This window comes from Protopterus annectens, chromosome 2.part0, assembly GCF_019279795.1.
Source record: "Protopterus annectens isolate FY-2018-M chromosome 2.part0, PAN1.0, whole genome shotgun sequence".
Taxonomy (NCBI): domain Eukaryota; kingdom Metazoa; phylum Chordata; order Ceratodontiformes; family Protopteridae; genus Protopterus; species Protopterus annectens.
Genome location: NC_056728.1, coordinates 229,315,229 through 229,336,830, shown reverse-complemented (window position 1 = coordinate 229,336,830; position 21,602 = coordinate 229,315,229). Strand labels below are relative to the sequence as shown.

The window sequence follows — 21,602 nt, the reverse complement described above, 5'->3', positions numbered from 1 at the left end:
GGGTATTTGTTGTTTTCTAAGATGTCCTTCATATTATGATATGTTCTATAATTGAAAATAATTGGTTCAGAAAATAACCTCAAGAGATGAGAAGACTTCGGGCATTTTCCAGTTTTTTTAAATCTTAATCAAATTTGTGTCTGAATTATAATTCAGAATGTGTCACCATAAGCAAGAGACCTCTTACCCATATTGTTATTTTTGTTATCCTTATCCTTACCTCCATGTGGGTGTATAACTTTTTTACCTTTATCTATGATTGGAGGGTATTTTGTTGTCCTCTCCTCTTTACCTTATCGTTTAAACTGTAATTTACTAATTTAGTAGGATACTTTCTCTCTGATAACAATTTCTTTAATTTGTCACATTCTTCTAAAAAATCATTGTCTAATACCATGTACATGCTAACCTGACAAACTAACCTGTGACTATAGTCTTTTTTTGTTTTATAGGGCATTCACTGCTAAAATATAAATATGAATTACAGAATGCATATTTCCTATATGGTAGATTTAAACACTTTATTATCTAATTTATGAATTGTTATATCTAAATAATTAACATGATTATATGAAATATTATATGTAAACTTTAAAAAAAGTTGTTTTTTATGTATATTTAATAAAATCTGTTAATTTTTCATTTTCAGTCCAAAATATGCATATATCATCCAAATATTGTTTATAAAAATACCAACTTTTAACAAACAGTGAATTGAAAATAAATTGTGTTCCCTTATTTTAAGGACTAGATTAGCATAAATGGGGGCACAAGATCCCCCCACAGCTACACCGTTACCTGTTTATAATCATAATATATATAATAATTATTTAATATTATTTCCATAAAATGTAATACCAATCTAATTTCCTTACTAAATTCACATAATGCCTCTTCAGATATTAATTTCCTATATTATGGGGTATAACTGTAAACAAATCCATTATATCAGTATTGACAAAAATAATCTCTTTGTAAAGATGGTTGTTGATCCCTTTTTTTTAAATCTCACAAATCTTTTAGTAGTAATTATTTTCCCAATATGTTTTCAATTTTTGATAAAAATAGACAAGGAGTCAGTTTTTGACCTATTTGCTGCCACATTTAGTCTCAAATGTGGGTGTTGAATATCTGTATGGACTTTGGGGATTATATATGTCTACAACCATCATGCCTTAAATTAAAAGAACACATAAATAATTGATCTTTGAATATACTATGTTAATTTCATTTTTGGACACAGAAATATATTTATCGTTATTTCCTAACATTTCCATTATTTTACCAATGTATTGTACAGTATCCATAATTATCCCCCCTCCTTTGTCCAGTCTCATAATTCTTGTGTATTTATTCTCTCTTAACTGATCCAAAAGCAATTTCCCATCCTCATTTAAATTAGATTTTTGGTACTTATGTATTATCACAACCAGATTTTTGCGGTTGCGACCTTTGCATACTTCCACACAGACGAGACCATGAAACACTGTAAGGTGGTGCTGTGAGTCAGTTTGGCTATGGACTGACTTTGCTTTACCTTCAGGAAGGCAAAACATTTGAGAAAACCCTCTTCCTGTTTTCAGCGTGCATTACAGATGCACGCTTGAAATGTCATGCATGCTGCCATTCTGACGAGCGGATTTCTTTTGTTTGTCTGGAAGGAATCCTTCAGAGAAGGCAAACGCACACACACACACACACACACACACACACACACACACACACACAGTAGTGATGGTTTTGGTCCCTTTTTTTTGGGGGGGGCAATTTAGAAAGATATATTCAGGTGAAAATAAAAAAGCTGCTACCATTCACAAAGTACAGGAAGAAGAGCACTGTCCAGCAGTAACACGTATTTGGAAGTGCACTTAGTACCTGTAATAAAGAGCTGATTTTGAGTTTGTCTTTATTTCTAAACTATGTCCAGTGCTTCACAAAAGGCGACACTTTGTTACCACCTGAAGTGAAAGCATTCACTGCAGTTTGCCTAACCTAAGAAAGGCAGCAATCCTGGAACTTGAGAGATTTACAATCTCCTAACATCGTGGGGTGTATTGGATGATTCGCTTTTCCAGTAGCTGACCGTCGTTTGAAATGCAGGTATTGCAAAGCGGAGCTTCACTGTGGAGTTACAAAAGCAAAGAGGCACAAATTTGCACCATCTCTCCTCTTCCTGGCTCATACCTGCAGTGACAAGAGTAATGTTTTCTTCCTTACAGACCCCTTCTTAGCTGAAGCAACCTGTTTCCGCACACACATACTGAATTATGGCAGTGCGGAAATCTGGTTGCGATAATACGCAAGTACCAGATTTTTTTTTGTATTAATACAGTCTGTTATTTCTTTCTTAACTGTGTTTTAAAATTTCTTAGTTATGGGTGTATAGTGTCTACAAACCCCCCAATACACTCTCAGCTGCCGTTTCAAATTTTCTTAATTGGGGTTGTAGACACTCTCTTCTTCGTTAGTCTCCATTTCGTTATTAATGTACTTTCATTAGGGAAAGGTAAGTTTGAAATTAATTTTCCTAATACATAGTTTAAAATCAATAAGTATCTTACTTGTCACATTTTCTAGTAGGAATAAACTTAAAACCTTTAAAAAATAAAATACACTATGTTAATGTCAATTGTTATAATTAATAATTTTAAAAATTATTAAATTTATTAATACTGCCTTCTTTAATGATAGAACCTTCATTATTACCCATGTTTACCTTATTTCCATCATTTATTGATTAAGTTCTCTCTCCCCTGTTCTTTGTCGTATATCTTATTCTTTCCTTCCTCTTGGATATCTGTAATATGGTCCTTGTACTTGTTTGTTTTTTCATTCTCTCTGTTTTCCTTAAAGGGGAAATTCTAAAGGGTCATTAATATCAATATTGCCATTGTTATCTCATGCATCTTATTCTGTCTATACCTACCATCCTGCCTTCTTTCATGTACTGCCTGTAATTATCCTTGTTTTTTTATAATTAAATGTAAAATTGATATTTTGTTTTAAATGAAGTGGTTTCGGTTAACTTCTGTGTTCTTCATATTCCAATCTGTCTCTAACTTTCGTTTTCTCATTACTGTATGCTTACATTTGTTATCTGTTTCATAATATCATAACATGGATCTCTTTTAGCAATAGTAAATAATGAATCATTATATAATGTATTATTATTAACTTCTGTACTGTTTAAAAATAATGTCCATATCGAATTCATTTTGTCTAATAATAGCCTCATTATTTCAAAACCACATTTATCAAAAGTGGTTATAAATTCTTTTTGAAATTAAGAACCTTCTATAACATTGTTGGGGTTATTTGTAATCTCTTAACCTCTGAGGTACCATCTGATGTATACATTTTTTTTAAAATAGCAATTGTTTATTTTGGTCTTTTATACTGTAAAATCAAGTCTTTCATTTTATTTAAATTCTTTCATATCTGTCCATGTGTGTCTCTCCAATTATACTGTGTTGGATGAGAAAAAGAAAATGTATCTGTAAGCTGAGAATCCAAATCTAGGATCTTATATCTATGATTCAGTCTAGAGCCATTTGTAAAATTATGTGCAAAATGTTTCTCACCACTTGTAATCTGGCCTTCTAATCCATTACGACAATTAAATGTGAGTGAACCCAAATGTGTATTGGTCTCCAGCTGTTCTCCTATTTTGCTAATATTATCTGCTTTAGATGTAAAAAAAAAAAAATTCTTCTGGAATATCCTTGTTTCTTTCTTGGCCACCTTTAACTCCATTATGAAGTGGCTGCGTGCTCCTTAGTTGTTTCCCTTCGCGTTTTTGGTGCAACCCTCCATCACTTTCTGGATCAAACATCATTTCCTGGTTATTGAAAATGAAAGTGTACAGTCCTCTTGTTTCTTCAGCCAGTAATGATTGGGATAGCAAATTAACTGCGTCAACTCTCGTAGTAGAGCGTGTGTGTTGACAATATGCCATTGGTTACTGCTGGTAACTGGGAAACCATTCCATTCATCACTGCCCTTCATATCACCAAAACACACAGAGTTCAAACTAGCAGTAAATAGTATGAGAATGTTGACTTAAACTACACTTAAACCAAAAGTAACCAGGTGTCTGTCAAATCGAGACATAAAACACCACACTTAAAGAATTACAGACTGATTTTAAAGCCACACCATCTCCAGAGTTTTCGTCGTAGCATTAGGACTTCTTCAGAAAATATATAAAACACTTAACAATCCAGTTCATACTCCCCTTTTACTGTGTAATTTCCTACCCAGTGATGTCAATGCAGACCAGTGAAAATCGTCTTACTACCTGTTTTATATACATTTAATATGTTTTTCAAAAAACGAGCGAATGCATCGTGATTTAAGTTGTATAATAAAATAAGATAAAGTAAAATACGATAAACTACTTATACAATCTTTCCTTGCAATACTTTATTAAATGAGGGCTAACTAAATATATAGATTTCATTGAATTGAAAGATAGAAAACCTCTTCTTTACCATAAAACAATCCTGTAAACTGTGAAATAATACACATTTGGTGACTTGGAAGACTTGAAAGATAAAAGCAGACCTAAAATTTGTACTGTGATGAACCCCGTAAATGTGTTAAATCTGGAAAATATTTTAAGTGGTTTAGTTTTTGCTGGGCTGAATTTTAAAAGTTTCTTAGATAACCAAGCGAGAATTTATTTCAGCCAGTCTCCTGTTTGAGTAAAATCTGACAACAGTTCTGAGTGAAGAGCAGAAAATATTTAGTGTAAGCTTGGGTAAGACATACCTCCTCTTAAGATATCAGTCAGGGGCAGTAGATACACAGGGAGCAGTAAAAGTGCCGTGATCAAGCTCGTTGGTACTTCACACTCTGGATTATAGCACCATGGAGAATTTTAAACCAAAGACAGCCCTCTGAGAATGGCCAGAAAGTTAAGCAACATACCAGATGAATACTAATTTGGAAAAACGACAATCAGTTTTAAGATGGTCACTCAGGATAAAATGCTTCATCATGTCCAGTGACTCCATGAGAACAATACTACTAAGATAAACTTTTATTCAGAGTAGTTAAAAGATCACTCCCAGCCTGAATTAGGATTATCGTGCTGCTCTGAGATTTTAAGTCCAAGTGAATGGGTGTGCCTTCATTGAAGGTTGTGCGTTAGGGCTGGTAACTCAGCACGTAAAATTCAACTGCCAATCATTAGTGGACCGGAGTTCCGCTGTGGCGACCGCTAACTGAGAAAAGCCTAAAGACACAACAACAGCTGAGGAGGATTAAAGCAGTCAGGTGAGTAGGAATGCACCTGCCTCAATGCTGTGGCATAGCATCATTTACAAAATGAAGACCAAAGACTAGATGGCAGTTTTGCAGATGGAACAAATTCAGAGATGGCAACTAAAGAGTCTAAAATGCCAGGAAAAAAATACAGTCTAAAAGAATGTTGAAGTGTCTTGGAAATAATTGGCCCAGGAACTGCTTTGCAAAATTTTTATTACCCTAATTACGCATGGATCGATTCCTCAGTAAGGATGAAAGATGAAACCACTTTTGTGACCTTCTCATAGTCAGTAACTCATCACAACTCCAGTATCTCTGTCAGATATCCACTTCTGCCATTATCTACATTTAGAGAAGGATCTCCTTATCTTGGCACCCTCATCTGTAAGAGAGAGAAAGAAAACTCCCACTTCATCACATTGTTGAGTAGAATTTTTTTTTTCGTGTATTATGACCGTCCAGGCTGCACAGTCCAGTCATTACTTAGATGATCATAGGTTCATATGTAGGTACTAGGCTGTTGGTCCTAGGGCCCTATACAAACCTAGCCAAAAAGGTACACTGGCTTTCGCCACCCAAGAAAATAAATTATTTTCCTGTGCCCCTGTCAAGCAGAACCACAGAAGTGATCCCCGGGATGAATTTCCTATTACCCATCCAATCCTCAAGATTTTTCTTGAAGAGTGCTAATGAGGAGCTCTGTTTGACATAGATAGGTAGTCTCTTTCAGAGTATGGGAAGTCTCTGGGACAGAAATCCATCCCTCCAGCATGTTCTGTTTATTGTGGTGACAAGGTTTAGGTCCCTAGAGTGTATACCTCGGAGGGATTGGGATTTCTTTAGGTGGAGCATGTCCAACAGCTCTGGGTTTGACGTAGATTTGTATGTTAGGCAGAGATCGCCTCTGAGTAGGTGATATGCGACGGAGTAAATTTTTGAGACGGTCTGTGTAAGGCATCTGTTTGAGGCCAGTAATCCTCTTTGTGAGGTTTTTTTGCAACCTTTCCAGTTGTTGTAGATGTCTTGTGAGGTACATAGCAAAAGGGGCGTTGTACTCTATAATGGGTCTAATGAGTGATGAGTAGAGGGGAATAATGACCTCTTTTTTTCTGGATGAGAAACCTTTTGTGATGAGGTGTGCCACATAGAAGGATTTCCTGACTACTGTGGCAATGTGATTATCAAAGGAGAGACTACTGTCCACCTGTGCTCCAAGGTCTCTTATCACACTTTCGGTGTTAAGTAGACTACCGCCTATGTGGTAGTTCATGGGTACAGAGTTTTTACCAAAGGGGATGACAATGCACTTTTTGGCATTGAGCCTGAGACCATGTCTTTGACACCAGGCATCTGTCTCAGTGAGGCCCTTTTGTAGGATGTCCACATCGTTAGGAGTTTTGATTATGGCTCCCAGTTTGCAGTCATCTGCGAATTTAGTTAGCCAAAGACCTTCTGTGTTAACCTGTACTTCAGAAAAGTAGGTACCAAACAAGAGAGGAACCAGGACTGAACCCTGTGGTACTCCACTTGTCACTGGTCTGAAGTCTGATTTGGAGTCTGTTACTTTCACAGTGTGGGTTCTGTCACTAAGCCAGTTGGCAACCCATCTTGTGACATAGGGATTTATACCTAGTTTAGTGAGTTTATCTATAATTCCAGAGTGGGGGATGGTGTCGAATGCCTTGGCGAGATCTAGATAGGCTGTGTGAACCACCTTACCCTCATCTATGGCTTTGGTGACTACTTCAAAGAAGTCTATCAGGTTTAGGAGACATGATCTGCCTTTTACAAACCCAAACTGTGTGGGGTCCAAAGTTTGGAGATCTCCAATGTTTTTGTTTATGAGTTCCATGATGATACGTTCCATGGCCTTGCAGACAAGGCTCATCAGGCTAATGGGATGGTAGTTCCCAGGGTCTGTTGTGGCCCCCACCCTTTTTGTGGAGTGGGATAACTGTCGCGGTGCGCCATTCAATGGGCAGAAAGCCTGAGGTGAGGCTATGATTGAACATGGTACTTAGGTGGGGTGCCAGTTCATTCTGTAGTTCATGTAGAAGGCAGCCTGGGATGTTGTCAGGTCCCATGGTTGCTGTGTTCATGGCTTTGGAGAGTGAAGTTTTAACCTGTGCAGCCGTGAGTACATGAACTTTGCATTCTTCTGGTATAAAGATGGGCCCTTTAGGGGGTGAGAGGGGGATAAAGTTAGCACTGAACTTATCTGCCAGGATGTTGGCAATATCAGTTGGTTCTGTATATTTAGTGTCATTGTGCTGTAACTCAGAGCAGATCTGAGTGTTGCCATTGAGATTCTTGACATAGCTATAGAATGCTTTGTAGTTGTCTTTAGAATCAGTAGCAATTTTGTTTTCATAACTAGCTTTGGAGGATTTTATGAGGGATCTCAGCTTCTTACTGAGGCTGACCAGGGAGTTCCTCCAATCGTGGGATTTTACTCTTTTTTGCAACAGTTTCTTTCTTCTGTTGTAGAGTTTGTTTATGGCAGACCACCAGATTGGCTTCCTTTTTTTGGAGGATAGCATCTTGGTTCTGTTAGGGATAGCACGATCCATGCAGTTGTGTAAGTGCTTATAAAGTGCATTTGTGTAGGATTCAGCAGTCGTACCTCTATTGTCCATCTGCATGGGTGTTGTGAAGTTTGCCACTTCTGTCTTAAGAAGCGTGAAGTTGGCTTTGGAGAAATTTTTTACAGTTGTTTTCCTAATGGGTGGTGGGAGCAGGATATGGATGTCTAGGGTGATTAGCTTGTGGTCAGATCTGACCAACGAGGAGCTGACCTCTGGTGTGGAACACTGGTCACCCATGTTGGTGATGACCAGGTCTAGGATATTGCTGCCCCTGGTGGGGGTGTGGATAAGTTGATCCAAAGCGTTGGAATTGATGATTTCCAAAAAAAGTTGAGCAAAAGAGTTGGTACATGAGTATTCCCAGTTAATGGTAGGGTGGTTGAAATCACCCATTATTAGAGTGTTAGGTTGTACCTTAATATTTTCCAGTGTATCAAGAAAAGAGGAGTGGGAATCCTGGGGTATGATAGGGGGTCTGTAGCAAGCTACAATCTGGATTGCGGTTTTACCCAGAGTTAGTTGAACTTGGATAATCTTGGATGCATTATGCTGAGCAACTAGCTTGGAGGTGTGGATATCCTTAATGAATATGGACATGCCTCCACCTTTAGTGTTTCGGTCCGGGTTTGGTGGCCGAAAGATGTGGTATGAATTATAGCCTGGTAATGCAGGAGTGCTCTTTGGAGCTTTGAACCAGGTCTCTGTCACTGCACAGATGTCTTTGTTCTCCATTAGTGCCTCGAGTGAGTGCATTTTGAGGTTTAGACTTCTAGCATTGAGTAGCATTACCCACAGCTTTTGCTTGCTTGTACCTGTTATGGTGGTGAATTTGTCATTTGAACCTTGCCTAAAAAAGGCACTATAGGGGTGGTAAGAGCCTTTGCCAGTATCTGGAATCCCAAGGGCGACAGGTGCAGGCCATTTCTGGCAAAGCAGCGTGGTCTGTCAATCATGTCATCCCAGGCAGGCAGATACTGGATTCCTTTAGAATGACACCAGAAGTTTAGCCACTTGTTAAAGTCAATAATTTTGTCTTTGTTCTGTGGTATCATTCTGGGTGATGGCTAGATGCTACTCAGGGCTAGGGTCATACCTGCCTGGGCTACAAGATGGGAGAGCTCCACCATGTCTCTTTTCATGTAGTCCAGGGAGGTACGTCTCAGGTCATTCACACCAACATGGAAAATGACTGTCATATTTGTACTTGTCATGGAGTGACCTGAGTGCGTACGTTATGTGGCGGATCATGGCACCTGACAGGCAGCTGACAGTAACTTTTTCCTTGTTTAGCCTGGTGAGTGGAACATTAGTGTGCCTGACTATAGAGTCACCTATGATTAGAGTGTTGGGTACGTTATGCCTTATGGGCTGTAGTTGAGTGGCACACTTGAGTATGTGGGCTGTGTCATTTGGGTTGTGTTGGGGGGGTGGAGGTTGCTTGTATTTCTGCTTTGGAGGTCTCTGTTGTTTGGGCAGATTTATACTGAGAACCTCCGTGAATGTAGGTGTGTGTTTTGTGCTTCTGTGTGTGTGTTTTGGTGGTGTAGGTTTTGAGGGACTATGTGATGAGTGTGGTGCGGTGCAAGTGTTTACCTTCTCCTCTTGACTGTCTAGGCCAGTCTTTGGTGAAGAGAGCTTTGCATTGCTGACTGGTTAGCTGCATCTGAAATTTTGTTGGACAAGTAAGCTGTTTCTTGTGTGACATTTTTATCTGAGTAGTCTGCATCAGGATTAATATCTGTCCTCCAGCAGGCATATCACTTGAAAGTGGCTTTCCAGACTTTTCACTACATTACTAGGAGGTCATGAAGATCAGTAGACCCTGGAAGAACACAAACGGGGGCATTGATGGCTAGTGTACTAGCCACTGCATTGTTGTACACTCTGACTAGTATATTGTCAGTACTTTCCTTTTATGGAGTGGAATTGTATGGATGATGAAAGGTCACTTTTTTTTTTTTTTTTTTTAAATCCATGCAGTTTACCAATTCCATATCAAGTGATTGTGTGTGTGGTAGTCCAGGAACACAGTAAACAAGGTAACTGTGTGACCAAGAAACTGGTTCCACCACCAAGTCCATGTCTACAGTTGATAACTGGCTAAATGAAATACAGCTTATTCTGAACCATAAAAAAAACAAAACTCCTCTTTCTCCGCAAGGCCAGTGATCACCTTAAGCTCTGCTTCTCCACCTCATCACTAAATAAAACCATCATTAACAGTGGTGGTGCTGCGGTAGTGTTGTCGCCTCACAGTAAGACGCTGTCCGGTTCGATTCTCAGCTAGAGCGTCTTCTGTGTGGAGACATGCGTGAATGGGCATACCTTTGTTGAAGGTTGTGCGTCAGGGCTGGTAACTTTGCATGTAGAAATCAACTACCAATAATTAGTGGATCGGAGTTCCGCTGTGGCGACCCCTAACTGGGAAAAGCCAAAAGATGCAAACAAACAAATTAACGTTGAAACTCGTAGAAAATTACTAAGAATGACAATTGATGACCAGCTAAAATTTGACTTACACATCCAGCAATCAAGTAAGAAAACTAATCAAAAACTTGGCCTACCGTAAAGCAATAAAATTTTTCTATCCTCTGATTCCAGACTCACCCTGGCCCATGCCTATCACCTTCCTAGCCTCCTCTATGGAAACCTGGTCCTTAACCTTTAATCCTGCCTGCTCTCCAGACTTGAACAAACTTGCAATAAAATAGCAAAATTTGCAGCTAACTTACCTAATCCTATCCACCATTGCATTGCTCTCAGTAAGCTACACAGTCTTGAATTTCCTTAGCATCTCAAAATGTCCCAACTTCACATAACCCACTTCCCTCTCAAACCCACTGTGTACCTCTCTCTCTCCAGTCTAGTCACTTAGTATACCCCTTCCCCACCCCTTAAGCAGTACTGAAAACTCCTTCTTCAAACTTATTGGCCGAAAATGAACTTTGGCAATCTCTTGTATAAATCCTCCATTACAAAATTCTGGAAAAACCTCCCTTCCAATTTGCGTAGTATTCGATAAACTAACAGCTTCAAAAAAGAACTAAAACACTTTCTCCAGAAAACTTGGTTATGCCCCTGCCAGGACTCTACCTAATCCTGTTTCTAGCATTTACTATAAGTTTCTTGCTCTGTCCTACTTAGGAAATGCTGTAGAGCTATACAGTCTGTACGACTGTATGATAGTTACTTGTATATATTTTCTCATTTTCATACTTTTATCATTATAATTTCTTTATTATTATTGGGTACATTTATCTATTTTTTCTGTTCTTTAATTTTTCATACTTATGCAAAAGTGTGCACTCTTCCTACATATGTTCACTGTGAAATTGTCCTTGTTGTGTACCCTATTACCATAAAATTGTAATTGTTTTTCTTGGAGCTTTTCTCCTCGGGTCTCATCTGAAAATGGGCCTGTGCTCAGTTGGACCAACTCGGTTAACAAGTGTGAAATAAATAAAAATTAGGCCCATACAGACGCCATACTTTATTTTATTTGACCTTAGATAACTGGGAAAGCCGGAGGATGGTAGTGGACAGTAATGGAGTGAAACCCAGAGACTCAAAAAGTTCAAAAACTCCATAGTGAATCCTCAGGTGTCATAGTTTACCCAGGTATTGACCTATCCCATTTTTTTGCCACAGGAGAGGTTGGTTAACCAGATCAACAAAGAAATACACTGACACCTGAAAAAAAAAGTTCCTAAAAATTTTGGGTGGACAGTAAATAAAGATAAGTTTTTAGTTCACTTGTGTACCAAGGATATAGTTGGAGGTGTTGGTCTCTGCAGCATTTGCCTGGTTTAGATCAAGATCTGGATTGAAATGTGTAGCAGCTCTTACCCCCTCATCAGTATTGCTAGACTTAGTTTTGAATAAAATGAAGATCCACCCAGTGGGATAGCTGTACTCCTGATTGTGACCAGCCAGGTTTGATTGATAAACAGCAAATCAACTGTACAAGTCAGGTCAGAGATCATCTTGGGCTTGCTTCTGATTTATATAGTTTTAGCTAATGCACCCCTAGTTAAAGCATTAGACCAGCTGACCCTGTTTTTTGAGGTGGTACTTTTAACATGAGATGTATCTGTACGGGATAGGATATCTATCATAGTGATATTTAACCCAAGAGTAGCAGCTAATAACCTTTGTCTTGTAGAAAGCTCCCACCTTCATAGTCCAGAAGTGTGATACAGGAAAACCTCCTGACACTGCAGAATGACATTTTGCAGTCTACATCTCTGATGTCTAAAGGCGATCTTAGAATCCAGAAAGAGATCGTCAAAAAGAGGGCTAAAAGAAAGTTCCTAGAGTATTAACATTCCTTTTATGATCTAGAAGTTATCATGACCCATATGCAAGTAGTAACTAATAGTAGCTATACACTTAATGGCTAGAAAAATAATGCAGCAGTCCATTATGACTTAGAAAGAGCAAACAAAGTTACAACAGGTCATAAAAAGCAGTATGAATGTAATCAAACATTTTATGTCATCAGGCAGAACATTTCTAAAGAATTGTAGAATAAAAGTAATGGTCCTTTTTTGTTTTCAATGAACACCCTGCTATGTACATGCATTGTATACACGTGTGTGTGCGTGTGTGTGTGTGTGTGTGTGTGTGTATATAAGTGTTACTATTTTCTCTCTCCTTCATTTTTTAGCAGTCCTACTCTTGCAAATATTACGGGATAATGATTCCTCACTATTGTTTAGTTCTTGTTAAACTGCTTCTGCATTGTTACTATACCACATGATAATGTTCCTTTATTTGCTTATATGTTTTGTATATTTTTTGTTTATTGTAAGTTATTCGTATATAGTGGAGCTTTTCTCCTAGGGCCTCTGCTGAAAATGGACATGTATCCAGCCAGACTAGCCCGGTCAACAAATGTAAAATAAAATAAAATAAATAAAATAATATATATATATGTGTGTGTGTGTGTGTGTGTGTATGTATGTACAGTGGATATAAAAAGTTTATACACCCATGTTAAAATGCCAGGTTTTTGTGATATAAAAAAATGTGACCACAATAAATTGTTTCAAAACTTTTCCCACCTTTAATGTGACCTATAACCTGTATAGTTCAGCTGAAAAACAAACATCTGTTAGGGGAAAAATATAAAAAATAAAAAAACTTGCAGTAAGCTAGTTGCATAAGTGTGCACACCCTTAAACTAATACTTTGTTGAAGCACCTTTTGATTTAATTACAGCATTGTCTTCTTGGGTAGGAGTCTGTCAGAATGGCACATCTTAACTTGGCAATATTTGTCCAGTCATCCTTGCAAAAGCACTCCAAGTCTGTCAGATTGCAAGGGCATCTCTTGTGCACAGCCCTCTTCAGGTCACCCAACAGATTTTCTATTGGAGTTAGGTTTGGGCCATTCCGAAACTTTAATTTTCTTTTGATGAAGCCATTCTTTTGTTGATTTGGATGTATGCTTGGGGTCATTGTCATGTTGAAAGGTGAAATTCCTCTTCATCTTCAGCTTTCTAGCCGACGCTTGAAAGTTTTGGGCTAAAAGTGACTGGTATTTGGAACTGTTCATAATTCCCTCCACCTTGACTAAAGCCCCAGTTCCAGTTGAAGAAAAGCAACCTTAAAGCATGATACTGCCACCACCATGCTTCACTATGGGGATGGTGTTCTTTTGGTGATGCGAAGTGTTGTTTTTGCGCCAAATGTACCTTTTGGAATTGTGGCCAAAAAGTTCAACCTTGGTCTCATCAGACCATAACACGTTTTCCCACATGCTTTTTGGAGACTTTATGTATTGTTTTGCAAATTTTAGTAGGGCCTGGATGTTTCTCTGTGTAAGACGAGGCATCCGTCTTGCAACCCTAGCCCATAGCCAAGACGTGGAGAGTATGGGAGATTGATATCACATGTAGTACACAACCAGTACTTGCCAGAAATTCCTGCAGCTCCTTCAGTGTTGGTGTAGGTCTCTTGGCAGTCTCCCTGACCAGTTTTTGTCTTGTCTTTTCATCAATTTTGGAGGGACGTCCAGTTCTTTGCAACGTCACTGTTGTGCCATATTTTATTTTCTTCACCTTTTGATGGCTGCCTTCACTGTGTTCCATGGTATATCCAATGCTGTGGACATTTTTTTGTACCCTTCTGACTGAAGCATTTCAACAAAGAGATCCCTTTGATGCCTTGTAAGCTCTCTGCCAACCATGGCTTTTGGTGTAGCAAGCACCTGAGTAAATGTCAGGAAAATCCTACTAGGACAGCTGAATTTTATTTGGGGTTAATCAGAGTCTCTTTAATTGATGGTACCCAAGAAGACTGAATGTTGAAATTAAATCAGAAGGTGCTTCAGCAAAGTATTCGTTTAAAGGTGTGCACACTTATGCAACCAACTTATTATACATTTTTTATTTTTTATATTTTTTCACCTAACAGATTTGTTAGTTTTTCATTTGAATTGTACAGGTTATAGGTCACATTAAAGGTGGGAAAAGTTTTGAAATGATTTATTGTGGTCTCATTTTTTTATATCACAAAAACCTGGCATTTTAGCAGAGGTGTGTACACTTTTTATATCATATATATAAATATAAATATAAATATATATATATATATATATATATATATATATATAGATAGATATAGATATGCATACACATATATGCGCGCGCGCACACACACACACACACACACACACACACACACACACACACACACACACACACATATATATATATATATATATATATATATATATATATATATATATATATATATATACACACATATATACATACACGCACACACAAAAATATTTATGTATAAAATTGTAATATATAATGTTCATATTCAGCATGCCATTACATTGATGCGCACACAGTGAGGCCAGCAATTCAGCTGCAGAAATTATCAAAGTAAAATCATCAAACTACTCTGGTTGCAAAAAGAAAATATAAGGCCTCCTTTTGCAATTAGATAAAGTCACCAAAGCACTTGTTTATGTGGGGGGGGGGGGTTACCTCTCCTACCCCTAACTTAATATATACTTACTCCACAGTCACATAATTGTGACCAGAAGGAATGCACCCTTGGAAGGTGCAAGGTCACTGCTTATAGACCCGTAATGAGTGGTGTATCCCAGGACTGATCTTTGGGCCTCTACTGTTTGGGATATACTTTTCTGAGGTGCAAGCCAAAACCAGTGGTCTGTGGCTGAAGTTTGCAGATGATTGCAAGCTGGGTGCGGTCTTACATTCCCCTAGTGATGTGAACATCCTCCAAGAGGGCCTTACCCAAACTAATGACTGGTGCCAGAAGCATGGCCTCAAACTGAATGCCAAGGCATGCATCATTATCCCCTTTGGGGAAAATGGCTTGCCCACTAATTATCACACTAATAAAAACGTACTTAATCACACAGTCAGTTGTGAGGGACTTGAGCACCTAGATTGATAGCAACCTGACTTTTGACCACCACATTGCCTCAGTTGTACGGAAGGATTTCCACATGGCCCACCTCATAAATAAGGGTATTTCATCCATTAACAAGGCGGTCATAACATCCATGTACTCCTTTATCAGACCCATTATCGAATACAGTACCCCCTTTGGCATGTACCTTGCCAAGCACATGCAGCAGCTGAAGAGACCACAGAGGTTCCTGACCAGGAAAATCCAGGGTCTCAAATACCTGTCCTGTACAGATAGGCTAAAAGCTCTGTCCCTCTATTCAGTCTCGTACAGACTGCTCAGAGGTGACCTGTGTCTGGCAAACAAGGCCATCTCAGATCCATAAGCCAGATTCCATTCATGCAACCCGTAGGCAAGGGCTTAACCTGGTCTGTGACATTAATAGAACTTGTTGGTGGGATAGATTTGTGACCCAAAGACTCCCCATCTGTGGAACAGGCTCCCTTCTCCATGTCAAGCAGAGTACGTCTCTAGCCCTCTTTAAGAGGAACCTTGACAACTAGATGGGAAACAGGAAATACACCCCTGGGATCCCACCTGTGTCCCTGCTGGACATGGGGAAACAGGTGCTGACTTTGAGGGAACATGAGCAAAATTATTGGCTAGGCTTATAAGGGCCTCCAGGCCAATAGCCCAGTATCATAGTATGAACCTAGGTCTAACTTCTGCTTGATAAAATGTGTGTAGATTAAGCTTGTAACAGCAAGAAAATACCTGAAAATATATTTTAAATTTAGAACAGCTAACAACAACTCTGGAGAGGGAGGGCAGCCCAATGGATTATTTGATGAAGGAACCAGAGCAGCCTGGAAAGTTTTTGATTGCTGAGTGGTCCTAATGCCTGCATTCTTTGCCCTATTATATAGGGCAGACAGACAGTTGAAAATGTATTGTTAAGATAAGTACATATCTTTCATTTTTGTTTAACAAGTAATGCAGCAATGCAGCATTTGTTTTTGATCAGGACAAACTTTAACAGGGTAACAAAGTTGTTTAGAAGTTAACATTGCTGCTTCACAGCTCTAGGTTCTTGGCTGAGATGTCTACTTTCTGGACTGCCATTGTCCTCCATATGTCTGCATGTTTTTTGGCCAGGTGTCCTGGTTTCCTTACAAATTCTAGAGACATATGTGATTTGTCAGTTTCTCAAATTGCTGTGTGTGTGTATGCGTATGTGTGTATATGCGCGCGTGTGTGTATGCGCGCGCGCGTGTGTGTGTGTGTGTGTGTGTGTGTGTGTGTGTGTGTGTATGCGTGTGTGTGTGTGTGTGTATGCGTGTGTGTGTGTGTATGCGTGTGTGTATGCGTGTGTGTGTGTGTGTGTGTGTGTGTGTGTGTGTGTGTGTGTGTGCGTGCGTGTGTATGTATGTGTGCGTGTGTATGTATGCGTGCGTGCATGAGTGTGTATACGTGCGTGTGTGTATGCGTGTTTGCGCGTGCGTGTGTGTGTGCCCTAAGGTAGACTCTTGTCTCTGGGATCATTTTCCCTGTCTTATGCCCATTGATTGCTGGGATAAACTGCAGCACCCTTGCATCTCTGATTTGGCTGGATTGGTAATCAAAGGATCAGTGAATGATTTTAATACTTGATTGTATTTTTAAAATAATTATTGTGCTGAGTTTACCACCTTGTTTTATATTTCTTTTCTTTTATTTTTTACTTTTACACTTGGAAACTTTCTTGCACATTCTCCTAATCTTTTACTGTTTTCTTTAACAGTAATGTTATCCCATCTTTGTAATTCGTATAGTGTTTATCACTGGTTTGTACTCTTGGCTGCCTGGGTACATATTCCCCATATTGGGATCCCATCAGCCCAGATGCCGTTCATCTCCATTTGAGCACATGGATTCTGTCTTTGGCCTTCCATGGCTTAAACCCTTTCTGTTGCAGGGTGGGGTACTGGGGAATGTTGGCCATGTCCTGTGCAAGTCACTCCCTTTTTGAAGTGGTGATCCCTGATTTAGACTGGATTGGTAATTAAAGGATGAGTGAATGATTTTAACACTTGATTGCATCTTTAAAGTAGTTATTGAGCTGAGTTTACTGTTCCACCAAATGTATAGGTCTTCTTTTCCATCATTGCCACAGAAGAGTGTCCTACCTGCCCTGGTGTCCATCAGGAAGTGCATTGTAACCCACCAGATTCTGCTGTTTGTTTCTAAACAAAATGTTCGCTGTGATTAGTTGATCTAACCTACCTTCAGCTGATCCTATGACAGTCTGAGCCTATTGCTGGTTAGACAGATGGGCAGTTTGCTTTCAGACAGATAGACCAGCAATTGTCCTTTCTGCTGATGATTACTTTCTTCAGGTTATGCTTACTTTTTTGTCTTCTGCTTGTTCATTTTACTTCTACAACCAGATCGACAAACCTTCTCCTAATCATCAGCTATTTTCTGTAACAATTGTCTGCTGACTCTTGGCACTTGCTATATTTTTGCCCCCCCCCCTTTTTTTTTTTGTACAAATTGGTACTGAAGCCCTTTTCATTTTTGGTTAGAATGTGGCATGTTGCCCATTAGGCATTTTGAAATATCTTAAGACTTGCCTTCTCTGCTTTTACTCCTAGCTTCACTCTTCTGCCCTGGTGAATTTTTCTTAATGTGCAGGCATAAATACTGCCAAGTTATGCTCGTCATTTGGATGTGTACTTAACCTGTAAACCTTTGTGAGTTAAAGCTGTCTGCAGTTAGTCTGATGGAGGTGCAGTATACTATCCTTAGTCTGATGGAGATGAAATATGCTGCTGTTACTTGTGCTTCATTTGTTTTGCTTATTTTCTTCCAGCTCACTGTAGGGCCTTAGCTTTGTAGCACCTATGCAGCCAATGATACAGGAAGACATTTGATTAGAGGCAGAGATTTTGCAAGATCTGACTTTCTCTGTCTTGTAACATATTGCAAAATGTTCATTAGGGTATTTATTTACTTTTTTTGCTTTTGATACTTGTTAAAGTTTACATATTTTATATGTTTGTTTTTCTTTTCTTCTGAACACTTCCATAAATAATTTTTCTTTTTTTACAGAACTGGGATGATCAGGCCCATTTGTCTTTTGTACAGACCCATCTGTCAGATTTACTTGAACTGCTTCTAGACCCTGAACAACTGACTGCTTCATCGCACACAGTCCATGACAGCCTTCTCTCCCCAGACGCAGTGAAAAGCCTTGGCCTCCTTATTGAGGGCTCAATTGACAGGAATCGATCGGTGGACTCTTTCTTTAGTCTTGCAATTTGGCAGCCGTTACGGGCAAAAAGTGGTTACTCCAAGCTTTCTGATATGTTCTCATTCAATATGTTACATTCTTGGCTGAAAAACACCCTGGGCCTAAATCCATTTGGTATGTCTGCTTGTTTAAAGTTTGGGAAGAAACTAGCATGGGCACAACAAGGTAAAAAAAAAAAAAGAAAAATATGCAGTTGTGACAATGTACTGATGAAAATCATAGTTGCAGCTGACTTTATTAGATCATGTTAGTCATATTTTAAGTTTTTGTAAGAATTGAAAATGTTTAGTAAGTGCATCCCTATCCATTAAGCTGGTACTGTTATATTTAGAGGAATCCCAGTATAAAGAAATACTGGTAGACTTCTGTCCAGCTATGAGATGTGTTACTATCCACTGGTATGGTGGAAGCCATAGTTTTGGTTTTCAGTGGTGTGACTTGGAGGTTGATACGTAATGAAGCTGCAGAAGGGTTGAGCATTTTAAGGTACTCGTTTTATAGCTTACTGAGTAACATTAGGGTTTATAGCTAAACGGCAAACCTTTCATTGGAACTGGTTCTTGTGAAAAACAAAGAATCTGGTGTCTTTTCTATTTGGATTCAGCCAGTGAGTTGTTGGATCCAAGACCGGTTATATTCCTAGACCTCAGCCTGTCGAGCTCAGACTCCTTTACCCATAATTCCTCATGCCTCAGAACTACCTCAGATCAGTTTGCCATCATTCCTAGATAGCATTGTGGTCGAGTGCTCCAGGTTAATGTATCCTTTTTTCTAGGTTTTAACCAGGTTTTTGTTTTCCACCTTGTTTGTATTGAGTGTTTTTATTTCTTTTTTGTTCCTTAGTGGTGCTGTGGTTTGATTATGGTAAGGGCTTTAAGAAGTGTTTGGATTGTGAGCAGAAGCTTCCCTCTCAAGATGCACATGAGCTGTGTGTTTATTGTGTAGGGGCTGTCCATTTGGACTTTCCTTGATTGATCTGCAAGGTACTCTGCTAGCATGCGGTGAATGACAGGAGAGCCAGGCTAGTTCTTGAAGGGCTTCTGTCAGCTGGCAAGTCCTCTTCAGCCTCCTCCAGCAAGGTTGATAAATTGGATCTAGGTCATTGGAGTTCTAAGGACCCAAAGGCTGCCAAGGGGGACCAGAAATGTTTGGCTCCCTCTTCTGCATCCTCTGCTGTATAGGAGCTGAAGGTCCCAAGGTCCTCGGCTTTCCTTTGGCTTCACCACTGCCCCCTAGTTTCACCAAGTGTATAGCAGCAGTGGCAGCCTGTCTTAGGCTGCTGGGGTTTCAGGTCTTTCCTTACCTGGATGATTTGCTCCTGACTGCCTCCACGAGGGCATCGTTGACGAGAACCAGAGATACCTTACTCCAGCTATGCTGTTCCTTGGGGATCACAGTCAAGTGTTAGAAATCCAATCTTCCTGTGCACTCAATAGAAACTGGGTTAAAGTCTCAGATTGCAAGGCTACCAGTCTGTAGAGTTTCTGTTACTTTCGTTCTCAAAACCCCTGGCTAATCTGGGTCTCAGGCTCTTGGGATGCATTGCAGCCATCATTTGCTTGGTTCCCCTCACAAGGTATTACATTGAGGGTTCTGCTGTGGACATTGACAGTGCAGTAATCTTATCTGACACACCCAATGGAGTTCCCATTTGCATTGTCAGAGGTCTGTTGGAATCAATTCAGGTGGTGGTTGGAGCCTCCCTTTGCTGTCCACTGGTTCTTCCTCCTCTAGGCACAATCACCAAGGTCGCCTGTCTTCTAGGGTGAGGGTTCATTTAGAATGGAGGACAGTGCAAGGGATCTGGTCCAACACTGAGGCCATTCTTTGTCATTGTCTTGGAGATGAGGACAGTCCTCCTTGTGTTGCGGGCTTTTCACGATTTTCTCCCTCAGGGTGTGATTTAATTTTAGACCGGCAGCCTGTCTCTGGTGTAGTACTTGAACAAACGGAAGGGTAGCCATTCATATCCTGTTTGATGAAAAGGCATGAGAGTTTTATCTCAGCAGTTTCTTGTTTCAGTGTTCTTCCTAGGGTGATACAACATGTTAGACAATTTAAGCAGGAATATTCTTTTTCTGCATGAGTTGTCCCTGAATCCAAGAGTAGCTGCTCATTTTTTCTGTGCTGGGGTACTCTACATGTTGCAATCTGTTCACATTCCCTTACAACACCAAGTGCAGCAGCTTTTATGCCTTAGTTCCCTCCTCAGGGACAGTCACCCAGCCTGGTCCCCGGGTCTCATTTATGCCTATCCTCAACTCCACTAATAAAATTTCTTCAGAAGTCAACCCGTTGCAGAGTGACTGTAATCTTCATTGCCCCATTTGGCTGGATCAGGTGTGCTTCCCTTCCTTTGGCCTCTTCTGAAATACCCCCCCCCCCCACGGGTCTTGGGGATTCCATTCTGGATCTGATCTCTCACCCAGTGGGCCTATACCAGCTCACCCTTCATACCCTAAAGTTGACCACATGACACCTCCAATTCCCTTGATAGCCCAAAATCCCAAGCTTTCCAACAGAGTGGTGCATATCTTGGCTTCCTGTCAGAAGCTGTCTATCCTATTGCTAGTAAGTGGAAACATTTTGTTTATTGGGCTTACTTCTAAGGGCTTGGATCCCTTTTCGGTCCTCTTAGAGGTTGTTTTTGACTTCCTGATGGATTTGCTCTGGCTGCAATTATTTTACTGTTCAGGTGCAGTTGCCACCATTTCCAGTTCCCACATTGGTAAATATAAAATGCCATTAGGAGCACTTATAATTTAGAAGGCTTTCTTAAAAGATGTATTTTTGTTATGTCCTCCAGTCTGGGACCCTGTTCCTCCATAGGAATAGTACTTGAAGCTTCAGGTGTTGGCTACTCCCTCCTTTGAGCATTCTGCTACTGTTGCCTTGAAACTGCTGTCTGAGAAGACATTATTCTTGGTGGCGGTTAATTCTGCCAAGCAGGTGTCAGAGTTGTAAGCCCTCTCGTCAGTACCTCTGCACTTCTTTTTCATAAAGACAGGGTTACCCTGTGCGTGGACCCCTGTTTTCTTACTAAGGTGGCTATAGAGAAAAATTTGA

The 21,602-nt window shown here is 39.7% G+C and overlaps 1 protein-coding gene across 2 annotated transcripts in view; it reads left to right on the top strand.

Moving 5' to 3' along the window:
* The window catches only part of TBCCD1 (TBCC domain containing 1), a 768,212-nt gene that overhangs the window by 462,026 nt on the left and 284,584 nt on the right, over nt 1–21,602 (top strand). For both annotated transcript variants that reach the window (XM_044060684.1, XM_044060685.1), the window contains one exon: nt 18,335–18,701. In XM_044060684.1, coding sequence (XP_043916619.1) covers nt 18,335–18,701 — 367 coding nt within the window. The remainder of the gene's footprint in view (nt 1–18,334; nt 18,702–21,602) is intronic.